Here is a 21,642-nt window from a genome sequence, read left to right as displayed (position 1 = left end):
CCCGACTCTCCCCCAGGTGGAGATGGCCCTCCAGCCTGTTGACTCTGTAGTGCTGCGGTGTCCACTGGAGGGGAGAACGAAGTCCACACCATGGTCCACGAGCCCTGCGTGCTCTGGCCTGGCACCCACCAGGCCCCTGACCCTTAAGTCCCTCGTTCCTGCTTTCCAGCCATACTGGCCTTCCAAATCACTTAAGGGGTGCTCGCTCGTGCATGCTCTCTCTCTCCCTTTCTCTCTCTGTTACCTAGTTAAGGCCCAGTCCCCTCCACCCCCATCTCAAAGGCCCTCTCCTCCAGGAAGCCCTCCTGAGGCCTCTGACCACATCAGCGTTCCCGGCTGTGCCCTGTGTCCCTGTGCCCTGCCTTCATAGCATTTCCCCCAGGTTACAAACTGCATTCCTGACTCATAACTGATGCCTGTGTCTCTGCCACACCACGGGCTCCCGGAGGGCAAGGCCCTTGTCTGTGCCTGGCACTTAGTAAGTGGGCAACACTTTGGACCCACCGACTGCCTGGGGGTCTGGCTCCCGTGACGTGACGGTCCTCCTGGAGCCTGCTGGCCAACAGGCATCCAAGGCCACACAGCTATGGGCACGGGCTGAGGGAGGAGAAGTCCCTCACTGGTCCACAGAAAGTGCTCTCCATACACGCCCACTTTACTGGTGCCAAAACTGGCTCAGAAAAGAAAGAGGGATGGAAGGGAGTTGTATCTGCTGAACACCGGATGCTTGGCCCACTGGTCCTGTATCACTGTCCCGTTTTGTGGATGAGGACACAGTCCCCGCCCGAGCTTGTGTGGAGCCCCCAGTCGGCCTGCGCCATCAGGATGTGGATGAGCCCGCTCCCCACGCTAGACTGTATACCCTCCAGGGCCTGTCTTTTCATTGGCTGCCCCCCCCACCTCCCACCCCAATGCATCCAAGAGGTCAGATGGCCCAGCCGAGATCCGGATACAGGGAGGGAGACGCTGCAGATGTGCACAGGGTGGCCCCCGCAAGGACAGCCCAGGCTGCCTTGGCCCTAGGGGATCAAACATGCAGTCAGGCAAGATAAACATGGGGCTTTCTGGCTGCTTTGTTTCTAATTCACTCCGATGCATCTCTGTCCCTCTAGGAGCTTTGAGTGAGCCCCGGCCTCTCTGAGCCCTCTGTGAAGTCTGGGCTGGGATGCCACAGATTCAAAGGTCCCTTCTTACCTTGAAATTCTCTAAACGCAATTTAGAGTCTCCATGGGGTGTCTCCCACCTCACCAGTTCTGGGTTATTGTTTTTTCCAAGAGGACCCAAATTTAGGGACTTCTGTCCTCTTCGGATTTGCTCCCTCTGATGGGCGGATCCTGGGGCTTCCCTCACCAGCAAACTCCAGAATACATACTCCCCTGGGGGTTGTTACTCAAATATCCACGAGGACTTTGACTCTCCCCCTCTGTGCTCCTCCCATGACAGAGCCCTGAGAGCTCAACCTCCACCAGGTAGGTCCTACCTGCCCACCGCTTGCCCCCCACCCACCCCAGTCCAGCCTCCATCACCACCCTCCCGGCAGGCGGCCATGACCCCTAATGGGCGCCCAGCTTCCACACCCACCCCCTCTCCTCCAGCCTCCGTACAAGCTCCAGTTTTTGTTTTTTTTTTGTTTGTTTGTTTGTTTTTTTATTTTAAATTTTTTTTTCAACGTTTTTTATTTATTTTTGGGACAGAGAGAGACAGAGCATGAACGGGGGAGGGGCAGAGAGAGAGGGAGACACAGAATCGGAAACAGGCTCCAGGCTCCGAGCCATCAGCCCAGAGCCTGACGCGGGGCTCGAACTCACGGACCGCGAGATCGTGACCTGGCTGAAGTCGGACGCTTAACCGACTGCGCCACCCAGGCGCCCCCAAGCTCCAGTTTTCAAAGCACAAACTTCCTCCATAAACCTGCCCGGCTTCTCTTTAATCTTAGGACACAACCCCAATCCTTCGGATGACCACGTGGACTTCCCAGATCTGGCCGCTATCCACCTTGGCTGCCTCCCCACTCACCGATCTCTGACCCCTCTGGGGACCCCCAGCAGCATCGGCCTTTGAGTTGATGAACCCCCAGAGCTCCTGGCCGTGTCAGAGCTTGTCACCTACTGTTCCCTCTGCCCGAGACACCCACGAAGTCCGGCACGGCCCCCCAGGCTGGGAAAACGTGACGCCTCCTCTGGGAGGGCCTCCTTGACCAGCCTGCTCTCACTCACAACCACCCCACCGCAGGCTGGGTCCCCTCGGTTTATACTGTCATAGAACTCTGACTTGTCTTCCAAACACTTACCACCACCCATGCATTCATCTGATGCCTGTCCCCTCTACTAAAGCCACTGGCCGTGCCCCAGGCCTAGCTCAGGGTAGGGCACGTCCTGTGCGCTCAATAAAAATTGGTAGAATGAAAGAAACAACGGATGGCGTACCAGATGGCAACTGCAATGCCAGCCACGACACCACAGCTCCGCAGAGCTGCTCAGGGTGTCGGGTGGGGGACATCGCTGGAAACTGACGGCCGGCAGGGATGGGGCGGGCAGGGCAGGGCCACTTCCACCGGGAGGGGCCCGAAAAGTCTCCCTACGTTGTAGAACGCTTGAGGAAGTTCCGCTGAGCTGAGAAGGCGAGGAAGCAGGAGAGACAGGAGGTGGTTTGGGATGAGATCTGGTGCATTTGGGGAGCAGGCAGGGCGGCTGTGAAAGCCCCCAAAGCCGGCAAGGAGTCTGGCCTGGGCGCGTGGAGACCGCAGTGGCTGATGTTGGCTAGGCCTTCCAGAGCATCTCCTGACCAGCAAAATATGTTCGAGCCCGCCATATACACATATTAACTGGGGCACCCAGGCAACTCGGTCAGTTAAGTGTCTGACTTCGGCTCAGGTCATGATCTCACAGTTTGTGGGTTCAAGCCCCGCATCGGGCTCTGTGCTGACAGCTCAGAGCCTGGAGCCTGCTTGAGTCTGTCTCTCTCTCTCTCTCTCTGTCCCTCCCCTGCTCACTCTCTCTCTCTCTCTCTCTCTCCCTCTCTCAAAAATAAACATTAAAAAAAGTTTTAATATATCTATCCATGTTAATTCATACATGTCTATACATGTGTATTACATGCTGTCTTGGCATATATTAAAAATCAGTAGAGCTGAATTTCACTCTTATTTTATAGATTAAAAAATAAACAGAAGACTTGATGTGGTTTTCCTGGGCCTCAACAGACAGCCTTGTGCACCGGCTAGGAGACCACCCCTCCCAGCTATGGGGAAGCCACCCAGGGACCGTGGCACCGAGGAGTGTGGTGGTCAGATCTGCCTAGAGACACCCCACCTGTGGCTGCATGTGCTTATGTGGGCAGCCATGCAGGAAGCTGCCCCCACTGTGAGCAGACAGAGAAGGGTCCCCCAAGAGCCTCTCAGCAAGTACAGAGGGCTGAAGTCATGAGCTCCTCAATGACTACCCTCCGCAAAGGGGGCAGATGTATCCCGTGTTTCCCCAAAGGTGGCCCTGGGTGCACAAGGTCATGTGAAAGGGCATTTGAAGAACAGGATCCCAGGAGGGGTGAGGTGCCCGTCACTGGAGGTGTGTAAGTGGAGGCCATGGCTCTTTGGCCTCCAAAGGTGGGTGGGGTTCCCAAAGCATCAGGAGGTCCCTCAGTGTGTGCCAGCACAGGGCTATCATCTGAGCATCGCCAGCCCCGAGACCTCACATGGGGGCGCCGCTGCCCCCCCCCCAACTGGGCACTTCGGCTGCAGGCTCCTGGCCCCACTTCCTTACCAGGGACCACCACGGGGAGGACCAGACTGGGAGGTACCGAGACAGGCTGGAGACTCAACAGGAAATGGGAGTGGGGGTTTCAGAAAGGGAGGCAGGAGATTATTAATCTCTTGATTAATAGCAGCGGGGCCGGTGGGAGGGAAGGGGCTGTCCCACCGCAGTTCGGAGGCGGGAGGAGGGGGTTTCCAGCCTCTGGCCTCCTCCACATCCAAGCTAGTCATTCTTAAGTGCCAGACGCAAGGGACAGCGGGCCCAGCGGGCAGTGTCTTCCGCCCAGGCCTCCCCTCCCACGACAGCCCAGACCCACGGTCCACTGGGGAGTCGTGGCGGGGGAGGGGGACGCAGCCCAGACGAGCCCCACGCTGCGGGGGTCGGCCTCCCCAAGCTTCTCCACCCACACAGGCTGGCTGAGGAGGAGAGGCGGGGAAGAAAGGCCGTGTTTTAAGAGAGTACTAAGTCCGGGACTTCACAAGGCCTAGCAGGCAGCAGGCAACCCAGCCAGAGGGGGGAGGCCGGCTGGCAGGGGGCCGTCTGTCTGGTGGAGGGGAACGAAGGAGGCCGATGAAGCCCCGGAGAGTTCCGGCAAACCCCTCCGCTCAGCACATCTGGAAAAGGTTGGCTCTAAGGCCATCAAAGAGCTCCGAGGGGCCAGGGAGAAGCCAGGCCGCGGAAAACTGATCGCCCAGCCCCCCACCCGGAGTCCCTGGGGCTAGGTGTTCCAAATCTGTCCGGCAGGCCCCGGGCCTGGCCCGCCCCCTCCAGCAGCTGCCCCGGGGGGCTCACAGCCAGGGGTCTGGTTTCCACCCCAAAGCAAGACAGGGGTTATATCCTCATTTCCCAGGAAGAGAAGCTGAGGCACAGAGAGGAGAGGCCTGGCTTGTCCCCTCTGCCTTCCTCTCACAGGGAAGTCTCGGCACTCGACCCCTCGCTGTGGAGCCAGCTAGAGAAGGCACCCCCCCCCAGGCTATTTCCTCCCCCCTCTCCCCTCCCCCGCACGAGTCCCTAGTGAAATCCCCTCATCCCCGAGATCTCTGCTCCGATGTCATTCCCCCAGGGAAACCCCAGGACCAGGTCTCATATCAGGGACACCACTGCTGTGAGTCTTTGATGGTCCCTCATCGAGGGGTGCCCCCCCACATACACACACGCAACTTCTGTGAGAGAGGGGCCACGGTTTTTTGCACCCTAGCGCCTGCTCTCAGGTTCTCCATCAGTTCCACACGAACGACTGAACGATGAAACACAAGATCTTAGAACCCTGAAGCAGGGGGTTCCTCCAAGTGAGACCAGGCCTGGCGGCCTGGCGGGGGAATCCCCCTGGCGCTCTCTGCACACCAGCTGCCGACTCACTGGGCGCCTGGCATGGTCGTCTGGGCCTCGTGTTTGTCTGTGAACATCACAGACAGGTACCTCCATCACGCACATGCACGTGCACACACACACACACACACACACACACACACACGCCACAGAAATCCAACGTATGAAAAATCACAGAATGGGAAAATCCCCACGGGACGCAGCTGTATTAAATTTTGTTTTCCTCCCACAAGAAGGCGGATGCGTTCCTTTAATGGACACTGCGGAGCGTCTCAGTGTGCAGGACCTCGCGGCGAGCCCTGGGGATACCGGGGCGGAACATCGTGGGCCTGCCATCGAGGCCCTCGGGAGTTGGTGGAGTCGCCCCCGGTTCGGACCCTCTCAGCGTCACACGGGTGAACCCACAGGGGTGACGGCCTCTCCTGCTGTGCCGCTCTGACAAGGCCCCCCTTCCCCTCCTGCTGCAGGTTCGCCGGCTCTGGGCTTCTCGGCGGCCCTCTGCCCTCCTGTGCAGCCACTCTTCCCTCTCTGTGGGACCGTTCCTGGCAGCTCACAGTTTACAACTATGCTCCTGTACCTCCCGTCCTAGAAAGAAACAGAGTGCCTGGGTGGCTCAGTTGGTTAGGCCTCCGACTCAGTTTAGGCTCAGGTCATGATCTCACAGTCCGTAAGTTCAAGCCCCACGTCGGGCTCCGCGCTGATAGCATGGAACCTGCTTGGGATTCTCTCTTATGCCCCTCTCTCTCTGCCCCTCCCCTGCTCTCTCTTTCAAAATAAATAAGCAAACTTAAAGAAAAAAAAAAAGAACAAAAGAAACAAGCAAAATCCCTCCCTTGATCCTGTGCCGCCCCCAGCTTCCCAGCCCCATCTATGCTCCCCTCCCGGCAAGAACTTCTTGAAACTTCTCGCCTTTCATTTTGCTCCTCGGCCGGAGCCATCATGGCCTCCGTCCCCCACCAGTCTCAAAACTGCACTTGCCGGGGTCCCAGCCACCCCACATTGCCAATTCTAATGCGTTCTCAGGCCTCATCCTAACAGGTTTCCCAGAACATTTGGGAGACTTGGCCTCTCCCTCTTTTCCTCCCTCCTGAAACTCACCTCCTGGAGCACCTGGTTTCTCTGATCCTCCCTCTGCCCTGGCTGCTCCCTCTCACCCTCATTAGCCAGCCCGTCTTCCTTAGCCTTGCCTCTGAGGTTGGGGTGCCCGGAATGTTCAGGAAGCAGCACCCCTTCTCCATTTGGTCATCCCCAAGTCCACCTCCAATCCTGCTGCTTCAAACACGGTCTACATGCTCTCGATCCTCAATCACACCACATCGCCTAGGTTCCAACATGCAAGCGTTGTTACAGTTCAACATGGCAGATACTGGATACATTACAGTTGATGGTGTGCTATCATTTAATGGGTTTAAGTCTCAGGGATGGTAAGATAACATAGTTCTTCCTACCAATGGCGTCTTAGAATCCATGAAATGCACTATGGCCCGAGCCCCGGAATCTTCCTGGTGCCCTGGGCTTTTCACTCAACCTCTTACTCGCCCCCCCGCCCTCCACGGATGCCCCATGGGCATCTCAAGCTTCAGTTGGCCAAAACAGAGCTGCCGGCTTCCACCTCTTAGGGCTGACACCCCTGAGTGTCCTCAGCTTAATGAAGGGCATGCACAGCCAACCAGCCGCTCAAACCAAACATTTAGGGTTGTTCCCGATTGCCCCCTGCCGCTCCGTGATCAGATTCTTGTTATCTCAGCTTCAGGACACCTGAATCCAGCCACTTCTCTCCACTTCCCCAGCTATTGTCCTAGCGTGAGCCCCCATCACCTCGCAGTTGCCTGTGCCCATTCTCCCCACGACAGCCAGCGATCTTCTCCAAACCTAAACCAGTCCATCTCAGGAACCTCCAGAAAGTTGAGAAAAATCATTCAAAGCAAGCAGAAAAAAGGACATCGTAGAGATAAGAGCAGAAAGCAATGGAATTGAAAACAGAAAAACAACAGAGAAAAATCAGTGAAACCCAAAGCTGGTTCTCCGGAAAGACCAATGAGATGGCCAAACTCTAGCAAGACTGACAAAGGAAAAACAAGAGAAGACACAAATTATCAATCTCAGGAATGAAACAGGTAATATCACTACACATGTAAATGTTAACAGTTTAGAGGAAACGGACCAAGCCATTGAAAAACGCAAATTACCCCATTGAAAAATGCAAATTACCCCATTCAAGATGAAATAGGTCATTTAAATAGCGCCATAACTATTAAGGAATTTGCATTTGTAGCTTAAAAACTCCTTCAAAAGAAATCACCAGACCCAGATGTTTTCATCAGAGAATTTTACCAAACGTTTAAGAATTAATACCAATTCTACACATCCTCTCCCAGAAAATGCAAGAGGAAGGAGCACATCCTAACTCATTTTATGAGACGTTGATACCGAAGTCAGACAAAGACAGTAGAAAACAAGAAAACCACAGACCAATATCCATCATGGATACAGACATAAACATCCTCAAACAAAATATTAGCAAGTAGAATTCAGCTATATATTTTTTAAAATTATACACCATGGCCAAGTGGGGTTTATTCCAAGGATGCCATGTAGGTTTAATATCCCAAAATGAGTCAACGTAATCACCATATTAAAAATCACATAGGGGCGCCTGGGTGGCTTGGTCTGTTAAAGCATCCGACTTCGGCTCAGGTCATGATCTCACAGTTCATGAGTTCAAGCCCCATGTTGGGCTCTCTGCTCTCAGTACAGGGCCTGCTTCAGGTCCTCTGTCTCCCTCTCTTTCTGCCCCTTCCCAGCTCATGCACGTTCCCTCTCTGCCAAAAATAAATAAAAATTAATTTAAAAAAAAAATCACGGAATCATGTCAATCATTGCAAAAAAATATATTGACAAAAATCAGTGCCCATGATGAAAACCCTCAGGAAAAAAATGGTAATACAGGGAATTTCCTCAGCTTGATAGAGAACATCCACGAAATCCTTGCAGTTAACATTATACTTACTGGTGAAAGGCTTTCCCCCTGTGGCTGGGAACAAAGCATTCTCTCTGTTCTCTCCACTCTTACTCAGTGAGTGCCGGCAGTTCTGGCCAGAGAAAAGGCAAAGAAAGAAAATGACAGACACACAGATCTGAAATGAGGAAACAAGACAGTCGCTACTTACAGATGACATGATTGTCTGAAGAAAAAAAGTGTCACGGAATCTACAGAAAAATGCCCAAAACTAACATATGAACTCAACACGGTCAGAGGATACAATATAAACACACACAAAAATCTATTGCATTGATATATACTGGCAATGAACACAAGGATATTGAAACTGAAAAGTCAATTTTACCAGTTTTACCAAAAGGCACTACTTACAATCACTCCAAAAAAAAAAAATTTTTTTTAAAAGAAAAAACAGAGCACGTAGGCCAAAAACTGTAAGAAAGCAATGAAAGATGAAATAAGTAAAAAAAAAAAAAAATCCAAATAAATGGAGAGACATACGATATTCCTGGACTGGAAGACTGAACATAGTAAGATAATAATTCTCTCCAAGTGGATGTAAAGGTTTAATGTAATTCCTGCAAAAATCGCATCAAGATTTTTGGTAGCTATAGACCGGATAATCATAAAATTTATATGAAAAGACAAAGGAACTAAGGTTGCTAAGCCAATTTTGAAGAGGAAGAAGGAAGTGGGAACAAAACGAGCCTCTCCGATTTCAAGACTCATTACACAGCAACAGCACGACCAAGAGGTATTGACACGGACCTGTAGACGCGTATTATCAACGGAACAGAACAGAGAACTTAGACCAACACAAATATACCCAAATGATACTTTTACATTTTATTTTATTATTTACTTTGAGAGACAGAGTGCCAGCAGGGGAGGGGCAGAGAGGGAGCGGGAGACAGAGAGTCCCAAGGAGGCTCCGTGCTGTCAGTGCAGAGCTCAATAAACTGTGAGATCACGACGTGAGCCGAAATCAGGAGTCGAACACTTAACCGACTGAGCCACCCGGGTGCCCCCGAAATGATTTTTAACAAACATGCAAAAGCAGTCCAAGAAAGGAAGGCGGCCATCTCAGCAATGGTACTGGAACAATCAGATACCCACGGACAAAAAAAAAAAAAAATTAGCCTTGCCCTAAACATCACCCCTTGTGCAAAAATTAACTCAAAATGGATCGTGGACTTAAATGTCAAACACAAAACTGAAAAACTTTTAGAGGAAGACATAGGAAAAGATCTCCAAGATCGAAGGCAAGGCAAAGAGTTCAGAGACCTGGTACCAGAAGCATGATCCGTAAAAGTAAAAACTCACACACTGGACTTCGTTGAAAGGTACATTTTGCTTTGCAAAAGACGGGTAAGGAGATGGACAGAGAAGCCACAGAGATGGGGGGGAATATTTGCAAACCACATATCTGACAAGGGACTAGTATCTAGAATATATAAGGAAATCTCAAAACTCAACAGTAAAGCAAACAAACAAAAACAATCCAATGAGATCATTTCATGAAAAGACATTTCGCCGAAGGGGATATACACCTGGCAAATAAGCACATGAAACAATTATTAGCCATTAGAGAAACGCCAACTAAAAACCACAGTGAAAGAGACTACACAGAATGGCTAAAATGGAATAGAGTGATAACACCAAATGCTGGCAGGGAAACAGAGAATCTGGGTCAGTGAGACATCGCTGGTGGGAATGTAAAATGGTACAGCCACCCTGAAACCAGTTTGGCAGGTTCTTAGAAAAACTAAACACACAACCACCAAAAGACCCAACAATTGCACTCGTGGGCATCTGCCCAGAGAAATGAAAACTTGTGTTCACGCAAATATCTGAAGGGACCGGAAAGCCCGAAGCGCGGCTCGAACCCACGAACCGTAAGATCATGACTTGAGTCGAAGTCAGATGCTTAACCGACTGAACCACCCAGGCGCCCTGAAATGGCAAAGTTTTAAAGGTAGAGAACAGACGGGTGGTTACCAGGGATTTGGGAGGCATTGGGGAGCAGGAGGAGAGTGGGTGTGGCTTCAGAAGGGCAATATGCGGGGTCCTGCGGTGCAGAGAATATTCTGTGTCTTGACTGCATTAATGTCAGTATCTCAATGCGCTGGTTGTGACACATTCTCTCATTCTGCAAGATGTCATCATTGAGAGGAATAGAATGAACGGTACACGGGATCCAAAAAAGAGACGGAACATACGGAATCTCTCTGTATTATTTCTTACAACTTCACGTGAATTGACGTTGCTCTCAAAATAAAAAGCTGATCAGAAAGAAACCTCAATCAGACCATTTCTCATCTCTACTTAAAATTCTCCATGGCTTCCCGATACACTGACTCAAAGCCAAACTTAAGCCCACAGAGATCAGCCTCTGCCTAGACTCTCCTCCTCAGTTGCTCTGCTCCTGGACGCGGACCTCCTCTCTGTTCCTTCGTCTGGGACCTCCCTTTCTCAGGGCCTTTGCACCGACCACCCTTCCCGATCATCACATGGAAGCTGTTTCTCCTCACTCTTTGCCCAGCATCAACATCATCCCCCCAGGGTGTCTCCCCTACCTGCTCTGAAGTAGCCCCAGTCCGTGCCCGGCCACATCACCCTATCTGAAGGTGACGCACTCATTACGAGGCAATATTTTTTCTCGTTTTCATATTTAGCTGAATATATAGTCATGGGGAAAACGACTGGGTCTTACTCTCCATCACGTTCCCCTCTGGCACACAGTAGGGCCCTCCGTGAATATTTGCAGGAAGGGCTGAGCGGGGAAAAAAAAAAAAAATGCAAGCAAAGAGGTCTGCGTGGGGCTCCTGGGGGAGAGGGTAGGGGCCGGGGAGGCACTGGGGGCACATGCCAGTCCCCAAGTGCGTTCTGAACACTACCACACCCTCCCTTCCCCCACCTGCATACTTTTGTCATAAAAATGTCATCAGGATGTAATGACATAACGTGCTGACTTCCAAGCCTTCTGCCAAGAGAGGCCCCACCAAGGATTACAGCCATGCCGATCCCTAAATCCAACTACGCAGAAATGCAGAAACCCCTTCTCCCCGCCACGGCCCCGCACAGACCCGGCACGGAGCAGCCGCGGGCAGCAGGGGGGGCGCCAGTGCAGGTGCCCCCCGCCCTCGGGCAGGAAACGTGCTCCTGGGCTCTCTTACCAGCCACTCGTCATTCACCTGACATTTGTACCTCCTTTCAGAGTCCTACCAAGGTCCTGGGGTTTGTAACGGCCAACGCTGGCCTAGACACGCCTCAGCACTGAATCCCCAAAGCCCTCCCACGAGGCAGGTCCTATCGTCATTTTTACAAACGAACCAAGTGAAACCCCAGCCCCCACCCCTTCTCTTCCTACCCCAGGCTCCACCGCCCGCTCTGTGTGCAGACCCAGCCCACGTCATCCAGCTCCAGCCAGGCCAGCCCCTCCTGTAAACAGCCACCCTCGCCAGCCCCGTGGGCTTCGGGGTGTGCCCACCACGCACAGTCCCCCAGATTCGGGGAAGAGGCCAGAGCCGAGCCGGAAGCCCTCGGGGCTATTTACCCAGGTGGCCAGAGAATGGTCCAGAAGAGGGGCTTAGGCTCCCCCTGGCCCCACGGACTGCTTGCCCGCAAGGAGGAACATGGCTGGAACAGCTGGAGGAGGGGCCAGGACACGGGTTCTTCTTGCCTGGGTGGGAAGTCCATTTGCCCCAGGAGCCCTGCTCTGTGGCCCAGGGGGTGGGGGCAGGCAGGGTCCCGGTCATGCCTGGTGCCGCCGCACCGCCCACAGCTCCAGAGGTGGCAGAGGCAAGAAATACGGAAACCTAGAAACTTCTACGTGAACGCTGAGGTTGAAACGTGTCAAGGCACACTGGGCAGCCGGGACTATAAGCAACACGACACGACACAAGGCAGCTATGGGGGGGCTCGGCCGCGGTTTGCCATCCTAACCTCAGCGGGGGAAGAACGCAGCTTCAGAGCGTGACGAGGTTGGCCGTCCACTAAGGGCTGCTCCCGGGGCGATACGCCTGGGATCTGTTTCAGAGCTCAGCCATGGCCCAGCCCCGGCTTGCATGCCCACGGCACTTCTCACAAGCCCGCCTCACATCATCTTCCGACAGCCCCCTGGGGAAGCCTTCTACCGCCCCTACTTTACAGTCAGGGACGCCCAGGCTCAGAGGACAAATCCTGACCGGTGAGACCTCAGGGGAACCTCCTGGGGGCCCTGGAAAAGACAGTGCCCTCTGATAGGAGGCAACCGTGCACCACGTCCCCGGGCTCCTTTATTTGGGAGACTGTTGTTGATGCCCGGAGCTGCTGCCGCCCTTCTGTGACCGTGCAGAGCGACATGGCAGACACACAGGAGCTGGCAGAGAGTGAAGTCCACAGGGCCCAAGATCTCGAAAATACTATTGGCTTAATAACTGCACTGGGACAGAGCTACGCAATCCTGGGCTGTTTCACACCTGGATAAATCCCCTCACAGAAAACCCCAGCTCAGGGAAGCCCAGGGTTGGGGGTCCCCACCCCGTCTCTGGCTCCACTCTCAGGGCACCTTGCTCCTGCACAGCAGTGATGACAGATGTGACCGTGTGCCTGTTTCTGTTGTGGTTTGACTAATGCCCCCCACCACCACCACCGCTACTCGGTCATGGGCTCCCCAAGTCAGGGCCTGATCTGGGTTCTCACATCACGCTCTCCTGAGGCCTCCCCAAGGCCTGTACCCAGGAGGAGGTCAACAAGTACTTATTCGGTGGAGGAAAGGGGCTGGGTCATAAAATCTCAGGAGCATCCTTCTGGGGCCTATAAACCCAATTCGATCCTTGTGACTGTTCTTTTTTTTTTTTAATTTGTTGTTGTTTACTTATTTTGGGGAGAGAGAGAAACAGAGCAAATGAGTGGGGGAGGAGCAGAGAGAGAGGGGGAGACACAGAATCCAAAGCAGGCTCCAGGCTCCGTCCGAGCTCCCAACACAGGGCTCGAACCCACAAACTGCGAGATCATGACCCGAGCCCAAGTCAGATGCTTAACTGAGCCACCCAGGTGTCCCTTTGTGACTATCCTTTGGACCTTGGGCAAGTCACTCTGCTCTCTGAGCTTCAATCTCCCAATGGCGAGTTTGGGAATCAGTTTATAAGACAAGGACTTGCCTTCGCAACAAACCGTCTTATTCACAGTTCTCACCATCACGCACACCCTGTGCAGGAATTCAAAGTGTTCTGACACCTTTGATCTTGAGCACAGAACAGACGCTGTGTTGTTGCACACGGTGACGAGCGCTAAGATAAAGTGGGATAAGGGGCTGGAAAGTGACAGGTGCCAGGGAGGAAAGCCACTGAATCAGGTCAGGAGACTCAGCTGTTCCAGGGCTGAAACCGGGCTGGGCGGAAAAATGAGCAGATGTGAGGGCCCTGAGGAAGGACGGGGTGGACATGGGGACAGAGCCCATGTGGACATGTGGACAGAGCCCAAGGAACAGGGCAGCCCATGGTGGGCTCTGGGGTCAGGAGGGGAACAGGGTCCATGTCACGTGAGACGCCGATCAGCTGTGGAGAGGGGTACAGACTTTACCATAACAGAGAAGGAAGCTTCTGGAAGGTTTGGGGCAGGGCAGTACCGTGATCTGACAGAGGCACTGGAGAGACCAGCGAGCAGCTACTATAAATACAATGCCTCTTATACGTGAAGCCAGCAAACCCGGGACCGGGATGGGAGCGCGCACGGTGCCCCGGGTGGCCAGGGAGCTGGTGACGGCGCCACACCCGGCCGTCCTTCCTCTCCCTGCCCAGCCGGCAGCCCGAGGCCAAAGACTGAGGGGATGCACCCCAATCCTAACTCAGATAGGAGTTACTGGAGAGAGAGGAACGTACGTCAACACCTCATTCCTGAGCAAGTAATAGTAATTTCAGTGGCAGTGATAATTGAGAGCAGAAATACAGAATTCCTCTAAAGAAAGAGAATTAAGTCTTACTCAACAAAGGGAAGGTGCAGGACAAATGTGTGAAATGTGTGTCTGATGTGACTGAACATTCTGTTCTCAGCTCCTAACGCCAAGGAGAGGGAGAGAACTCTCCGAAGGCCTGTTAAACACCCACACTGAGGACCAGACCCTGATGCTTCTGAAAAGTGTCCAGATAATTGCTGAAGTCCTAAAGCAAAGGGCAGGTGTGAAAATTAGTGATCATTTGGGAAATTTGTCCGGTTGAGGTCAGAGATTCAGTAGTTAGCTTATGTGGCTTTTCTTAAAGATGCCTTATTGTATTTTATAAAGTATAAAACCCTCAACTTATCATTTTGACATGAAGAAAGCCGTCCTTCCAAGGGTTTTTAGTTAAGGAATCCTGATGGCTCACTTTTTTAATTCTTTTTAATGTTTATTTATTTTTAAGAGACAGAGACAGAGCACAAGCAGGGGAGGGGCAGAGAGACAGGGAGACACGGAATCTGAAACAGGCTCCAGGCTCTGAGCTGTCGGCACAGAGCCTGATGTGGGGCTCGAACCCATGAACCATGAGATCATGACCTGGGCCCAAGTTGGACGCTTAACCGACTGAACCACCCAAGTGTCCCAAATTCCATCTCTTGGAGAGAGCTGTTCCCAAGCTTGGCTCCCCTCTACAAAAAGCAAAATGCAGGCGTTCGAACTGAGGCGGGTGTAGCCTTGCTTCTCAGGGGCCGGCCTCCCTATTGGAAGAGCGGGGCACCCATTCTTCACACTGAGCTGAGAGCCGAAGTCCACCCTGTTGGGGTCACTTACAGACCAGACTCCAAAGACCCTTCTCTCAGAAGATGCTCCTAAGATCCAGAGGTGGTGACCTGGTCATCTGAGGCTTCCCGCTGATGAGAAAGGCAGGGAAGACCCAGGAATTCAGCTCCTGGGGGCCCAGGGGAGTTAAGGAAAGGGCGGGGGGGGGCCTCTGTGCCTTCTGCTGAAAAGGTGGGGGGGGGGGTCAGCATCTTTTTCTTCATTTATGGATCCACTGGCCATCCCTCCAGCACAGCAGTTAAAAGCAGACCTTTCTCTTAAAATTTAAAATGGACATATCTGGGTGCCTGGGCGGCTCAGTTGGTTGAGCGTCCGACTCTTGATTTCGACTCAGACCATGATCCCAGGATCATGGGATCGAGCCCCACGTCCAGCTCCACGCTGAGTGTGGAGCCTGCTTAAGATTCTCCCCCTCCCTCCTCCCTTCTGCCCCCCCCCAAAATAAAAAATAAAAATAAAATAAAATGGATGTCTCCACTTAGTTAGCCATTCCCTTTATAGAAGGAATAATTGCAACATACTCATGTATAATGTGGACCCCAAGCTAAGAACCTCCACTGTTAAAACATTATGAAAAAATCTTTAAATTATGAAAATAGGGGCGCCTGGGTGGCTCAGTCGGTTTAGGGTCCAACTTCAGCTCAGGTCATCATCTCATGGTTCGTGGGTTCAAGCCCAGCGTTGGGTCCTATGCTGACAGCTCAGAGCCTGGAGCCTGCTTCAGATTCTGTGTCTCCTCTCTCTCTGCCCTTCCTCTGCTCACACTCTGTCTCTCTCTCTCTCTCTCTCTCTCTCTCAAAAATAAAATAAATACTTTAAAAAATTAAAAATAAATAAATAAAATAAGCATGTTTTTTAAAAACGTGTAAAAGTGGGGTCGCCTGAGTGGCTCAGTCGGTTAAGCGTCCGACTTCAGCTCAGGTCATGATCTCATGGTTTGTGAGCTCAAGTCCCATGTCGGGCTCTGTGCTGACAGCTCAGAGCCTGGAACCTGCTTCGGATTCTGTGTCTCCCCCTCTCTCTGCCCCTCCCTTGCTCATACTCTGTCTCTCTCTCTCTCTCTCTCTCAAAAATAAATAAACATTAAAAAAAATTTAAAAAAAAAAACGTGTAAAAGTGTCCGACTCTCGATTTTGGCTCAGGTCATAATCTCACAGTTTCGTGAACTCGAGCCCTGAGTTGGGCTCTGTGCTGACAGTGAGGAACCTGCTTGGGATTCTCTCTCTCTCTCTCTCTCTCTCTGTGCCCTTCCCCCACTCATGCTCTTTTTCTCTCAAAATAAATAAATAAACTTAAAAAAAATTTTTTAAACACGTAGAAGTGTTAAATACATATCATGATGCTGACTGAAGTACAGTCTGAAGTAGTTAAAACGAGGAAACCAATTTAAATATCCATTAGTTGAGGACAGGGGGCATCAATGATGATGCTTCACTGCAACGAAGGGGCTTTTAACAGCCGTTAAAAAGGAGGTGGCTGTATGGGAAGTGATTGCAAAATATTGTTCTGGGGGGGAAGCAAGTTGCAGGACAAAAGAACACCATCTGGTCTTTGTTTAAGAAAACGCATATAAGTGTGTAAGAGGAGCAGAGTCCATTATAGAGGAGGCACAGAGGAGACGTACCGTTAATACTAATAATGGGATCATGTAGGTGTAATTCGAGAGGAACAATGCTCAATTTCTGTAATATTTGGGATTTTTTTTTTTTTTGGACAGTGAGTATATATCACATTCTTCCTAATAACAATGACAGCAATAACAATGAAAGGTAGAATGAAAAATCTAGAAAAGAAACAAGCCACCCTCTCCCCGGCGGGCTCTGCAGCCTATGTGGCCCAGGACCAGAATCGCTGCCACATTCGTGGATCCCAGCAGAGCAGCTGCAAAGCTGATTCTGGGCATTGGCTGCACGCTAAGCCCTGTAGGGGGCACCACTGTGCAGCTCATCCATCCTTGGTGATGAAAACACACCCAATTTATGATGACCCTGGGATGGTTAATCTGTGTCACTCTGGCTAGACCAGAATACCCAGATATTTGGTCAGACACGAAAGGGGGTTGCTGTAAAAGTTGTTTTTTTTTTTTTTAAGTTTATTTATTTTCTTTAAAAAAAATTTTTTTTTTTAACGTTTCTTTATTTTTGAGACAGAGAGAGACAGAGCATGAATGGGAGAGGGTCAGAGAAAGAGGGAGACACAGAATCCGAAACAGGCTCCAGGCTCTGAGCAGTCAGCACAGAGCCTGCTGCAGGGCTCGAACCCACAGACCGCGAGATCACGACCTGAGCCGAAGTCGGACGCTTAACCGACTGAGCCACCCAGGTGCCCCAAAAGTGTTTTTTTTTAATTGAAGTGTAGTTGACATATAGCTAGTTTCAGGTGCACAACATCGTGGCTGGACAATTATATACATCACAAAATGCTATGATAAGTGTCTTCACCTTCTGTCCCCATACCAAGTTATTCCCATATTACTGACTATATTGCCGATGCTGCGCTTTTCAGCCCGTGACTCTTAATCTCATGCACTTATTTTCCCCATACCACTCTGGCAACCACTAGCTTGTCCTCTGTATGTATGAGTCTGTTTCTGGTTTTTTGTTCGTTTGGGCAGGGATTTGGAATTTGAGAAGGGTGGTCCCGGGCAGAGAGGGGCAAAGGGTCTTCGAGGCAGAAACCCACGGCCGGACAGGTGAGGAGTGGAGAGTAAAGGAAGCTGGAGCCAGAAAAGGGACTGGAGGGGGAGAGGACTAGGAGGCAGATGAAGTGGGGTCTCAGAGACCTCGAATGTGGCCCCAGGAATTCAGATCTCTTCCTACGAATCTGAGAGCTGCCTGAGGGCTGTGGGTGGGGGCTGTAAGAGAGGTGGGACTGTGAGGGCGGAGCCGTGAGGGGCGGGGCCGTGAGGGGCGGAGCCATGAAGGGCACAGCTGAGAAGAGTGGGGGCAGTCAGGGGCGGAGCTGAGAGGGGTCTCACGGGCCCTTCTCCATCCCCCGTCCCCTCCGCCCACTCACTGTCTATGGTGCTCTTCTGCTCATCAAATGCCCCCTGGATTTTGAAGGTCTTTCAGGGTAGGAAGCGTGTCTCTTTCATCTGGCCCGCACATACCCGCCCCCCATGGTCTGTCCACAAAAGGTACTGCGTAAATGCATGCTCAGTTCTTGTTTCCAAGCGTCAACCCCCCTCCCCAGCAGCTTGTGCTGGGGTCAGATTCATCCAAAGGGGCAGAAAGGAAGAGCAGAGGTGGCCAGCCCCACAGCCTTTACCTCACAAGGTTGGCACAGGGCCCGGGCCACCGGCAGCTCTGGTACACGCGCTGGACCACGGTCTCGGAGCCATTCTGCACCTGGCAGGACACCGTCCGCGTCACCGTGTGATGGCACCAGTGCCTGTGGGGAAAGCAACAGTCGTGAGGTTATTACTGAGGGGCTGACTGCGGGTCAAAAGGCCGTGATGGCCGAGGAGGGGCCCCTCCACGAGGCTGGGGGATAAGGGGCCCACTGAGACCCTGGGACCAGGTCCAAGGGGAAGGGAGAGTAGCCATACCCTTTGGCCACAAAGTCCTGGCATCATACCTGTCATCAAGTGCTCAGAATCAACCCCTGCCCACATAGAAATCCCACTCTGGTGAGGAAGAATAAGAAGGAATGATTAAGAGGCGCCTGGGTGGCTCAGTCGTTAAGAATCCGACTTGGGCTCAGGTCATGATCTCACGGTTCTTGGGTTTGAGCCCCACATCAGGCTCTGTGCTGACAGCTCAGAGCCTGGAGCCTGCTTCAGATTCTGTGTCTCCCTCTCTCGCTACCCCTCCCCTGCTCACGTTCTGTCTCTCTCTCTCTCTCTCTCAAATAAACATTAAAAACTTTAAGAAAAGGAAATGATTAAAACCCACAGGAACACGGGGCCATAAGTGCAATGAAAGGACACGCACAGGGAGCTATGGGAACACAGTAGGGCACCCGACCCCAGTCCTAAGAAAGGCCAACCACCTGAGTACCGAAAGGTAAGAGTCAGCCCACAGCAAGTGCAATTACAGGTGGACCAAAAGTTGGAGGAAGGGGAGGAGCCAGGAGAAAGGCACGGTGCCTGCCAGGCTAGATGTGGGTCTTGTCATGAAGTCAGCTGGGAGCCACTGAAGGACTCGCCAGAGGAATGCCCCACGGGTCTGAGTTTAGAGCACTTCCTCCGGTGCACTGTGTAAGAGGTACAGAGGCCTGAGCTGGGGCGTGGCAGTGGGGAGGAAGGGACACACACAAACAATATGGAGATCGGATCCAGATGGCAGAAAAGCACATACTCCCGTCTCCTCCTCCCATCCCCAGATCCTAGAAACTGGAAATCTAAAAACAAGCCCCTGTTGGGACATCAGCAAGATGGTGGATAGGAGATCCCCCACTCACACACGCACAACCCGCCACCCTCCCCCCCCCCCCCACTCAGTAACAATAATTTGGCAGCCAGCCATGGACAAAAATGCCTTTGCGGGAGCTTTGGGATTTTTGTAGAACGTATCTCTTCTAAGGGGTTAATATCCAAAACATAGAAGGAACTCAAAAAACTCAATAGCAAAAAAACAAATAATCTGAGTGTAATGGCCAGAAGGACCTGAAGAGAAATTTTTCCAAAGACATACCGACGGCCACCAAGTATATGAGAAGGTGCTCGACATCACTCAACGTCAAGAAGACGCAAATCGAAACGAGATGTCACCTCACACTCGTTAGGATGGCTATTATCGAAGGGAAGTAAGGTAACAAGTGCTGGTGAAGGTTCGGAGAAAAGGCAACCCTGGTGTGCCGTTGATGGTGATGTACATTGGTGCAGCCACTTTGCTAGGTTCTTGAAAGAAATTAAAAATGGAACTACCACGGGATCCAGGAATTGCACTTCTGGGCACATATCCAAAGGAAACAATATCAGTATCTGGAAGAGATCTCTGCTCTCCATGCTCACTGCAGCATTATTCACAACAGCCAAGATGGAAACAACCGAAGTGTCCATCCATGAATGAATGGACAAAGAAAATTTAGAACACACACACACACACACACACACACACACACACACGACAGAATGTTATTCAGCCATAAAAAAAAGAAGGAAATCCGGGGTCCCTGGGTGGCTCAGTCGGTGAAGCATCCGACTCTTGGTTTCCGCTCAGGTCATGATCTCACAGTTCGTGGGTTCGAGCCCCCCATGGGCTCTGTGCTGACAGTGCAGAGCCTACCCGTGATTCTCTCTTCCCCTCTCTCTCTACCCCTCCCCTGCTTGCTCTCTCTTTCTCTCAAAATAAATAAATAAGCTTTAAAAAAAAAGACTGGAAAAAAAGGAAGGAAATCCTACCATTTGTGATAACGTGGATGAACCTGGAGGATGTTATGCTAAGAAGCCAGACACAGAAAGACAAATGCTGTGTGATCTCATTTGCATGTGGAATCCAAAACCACATGCACCAGAGACTAGAAAAACCAGAGTAGTACAGGGGTTGCCAGGAGTTGGGGGGGGGGGGGGGAGGAGAGGGGAGATGGGGAGATGTTATCAAAGAACACAAACTGGCAGTTATAAGATGAGTAAGTTCCGGGACCTAATATACAGATTAAATCTGCACATGGTGATTATAGTTAATTATACTGAATAGGGTACTTGAAATTTGCTAGGAGAGTAGATCTTAAGCGTTCGCACCACAAACCAAAACAAACGATGGTAACTATGTGAGGTGATGGATGTTAATCATCTGTAGTAATCATTTTACAATGTATATGTATATTAAGTCATCATGCTGTATACCTTTGGGGGGGTTAAAGCATGGGGGGGAAAATACATGCTTTTTTAAATTTGTCAATCATAACTCAATAAAGCAGAAAATATAAATAAATAAAAATAAAACTCAGCCAGAAATTTTGAGGAACTAAAAGTCAGTAGAACAAAGTTGAAGGAGGAACCAGAAACACACAGGGAAAGGGACTCAGGAGCAGCAGATGTGGCTAGTCCGATAGAGGAGGGACCCAGAGGTGACTATCAGAGGACCACAGTACAAGGAGTCAGATGGGTAGGACCTGATCCCTACCCCCTGCTGATGTCGAGAATCAGGCATTGGGTTCACCTGCCAGGACACAGGTGTGGTTGGAAGTGGGTCCCTCAAAAGCTGACGACCCCCCAGAGAAACCGCGACCCTCTTGAGTTTATACAACTGCATTCTTGCACATTCCTTCTCTACCCTGCACCTACTACCAGCCCTCCAAGAGGCAACAAAGCAATAAACAGTAAAAGAGACAAACCAGTGGGAACCCCCAAATACCAAGATTCTCAAATTATTCCAGAAAAAAGGCCAGCACCGTGAAAGAAAGGGATCAGCTCAACAGACGATAAATCGCACTTCAGGAAAAGACAACTCATAAAGCAAACAGATGAAGACAATTTTTTAAAACATAATTAATGTCCTCAAAGAGATAAGAGGATTGTGCACTTGTAAAAAATATTACGAAATGGGAAAAAAATGAGATCGCTTGGAAATGAAATATACGATGGTAAAAACCAAAAGCACAACAGATGGGCTGAAAAACCAGCATGGAAACAGCCAGAGAGAGAGCAGATGAGCCGGAAATCCAAGCCATGAACTTTCCAAGGATATACTGCAGGGGGAAAAGGAGATGGAAAATGTGGGAGAAAAGGGGAAAGACCCAGAATACAGACTATGTGCCAACCTATGTCGATTAGTAGCTCTGAAATGGGAGACTGGAGACAGCAAAGGGAATACACACATGAAGAAAGAGAAAAGAGAGTTCAACAAAGACATGAGTTC

The 21,642-nt window shown here is 51.3% G+C and overlaps 1 protein-coding gene across 3 annotated transcripts in view; it reads right to left on the bottom strand.

Annotated features, from left to right (window-relative positions):
• COL26A1 (collagen type XXVI alpha 1 chain) overlaps positions 1-21,642 on the bottom strand; it is a 196,138-nt gene that overhangs the window by 98,424 nt on the left and 76,072 nt on the right. For all 3 annotated transcript variants that reach the window (XM_078439961.2, XM_078439959.2, XM_078439960.2), the window contains one exon: positions 18,107-18,229. In XM_078439961.2, the coding sequence (XP_078296087.1) occupies positions 18,107-18,229 (123 nt within the window). The remainder of the gene's footprint in view (positions 1-18,106; positions 18,230-21,642) is intronic.

Source organism: Panthera onca, chromosome E3 (genome assembly GCF_046562875.1).
Source record: "Panthera onca isolate mPanOnc1 chromosome E3, mPanOnc1 haplotype 2, whole genome shotgun sequence".
NCBI classification, from domain to species: domain Eukaryota; kingdom Metazoa; phylum Chordata; class Mammalia; order Carnivora; family Felidae; genus Panthera; species Panthera onca.
The sequence above is the reverse complement of the archived record's forward strand: the minus strand, read 5'-3'. Positions and strand labels throughout refer to the sequence as shown.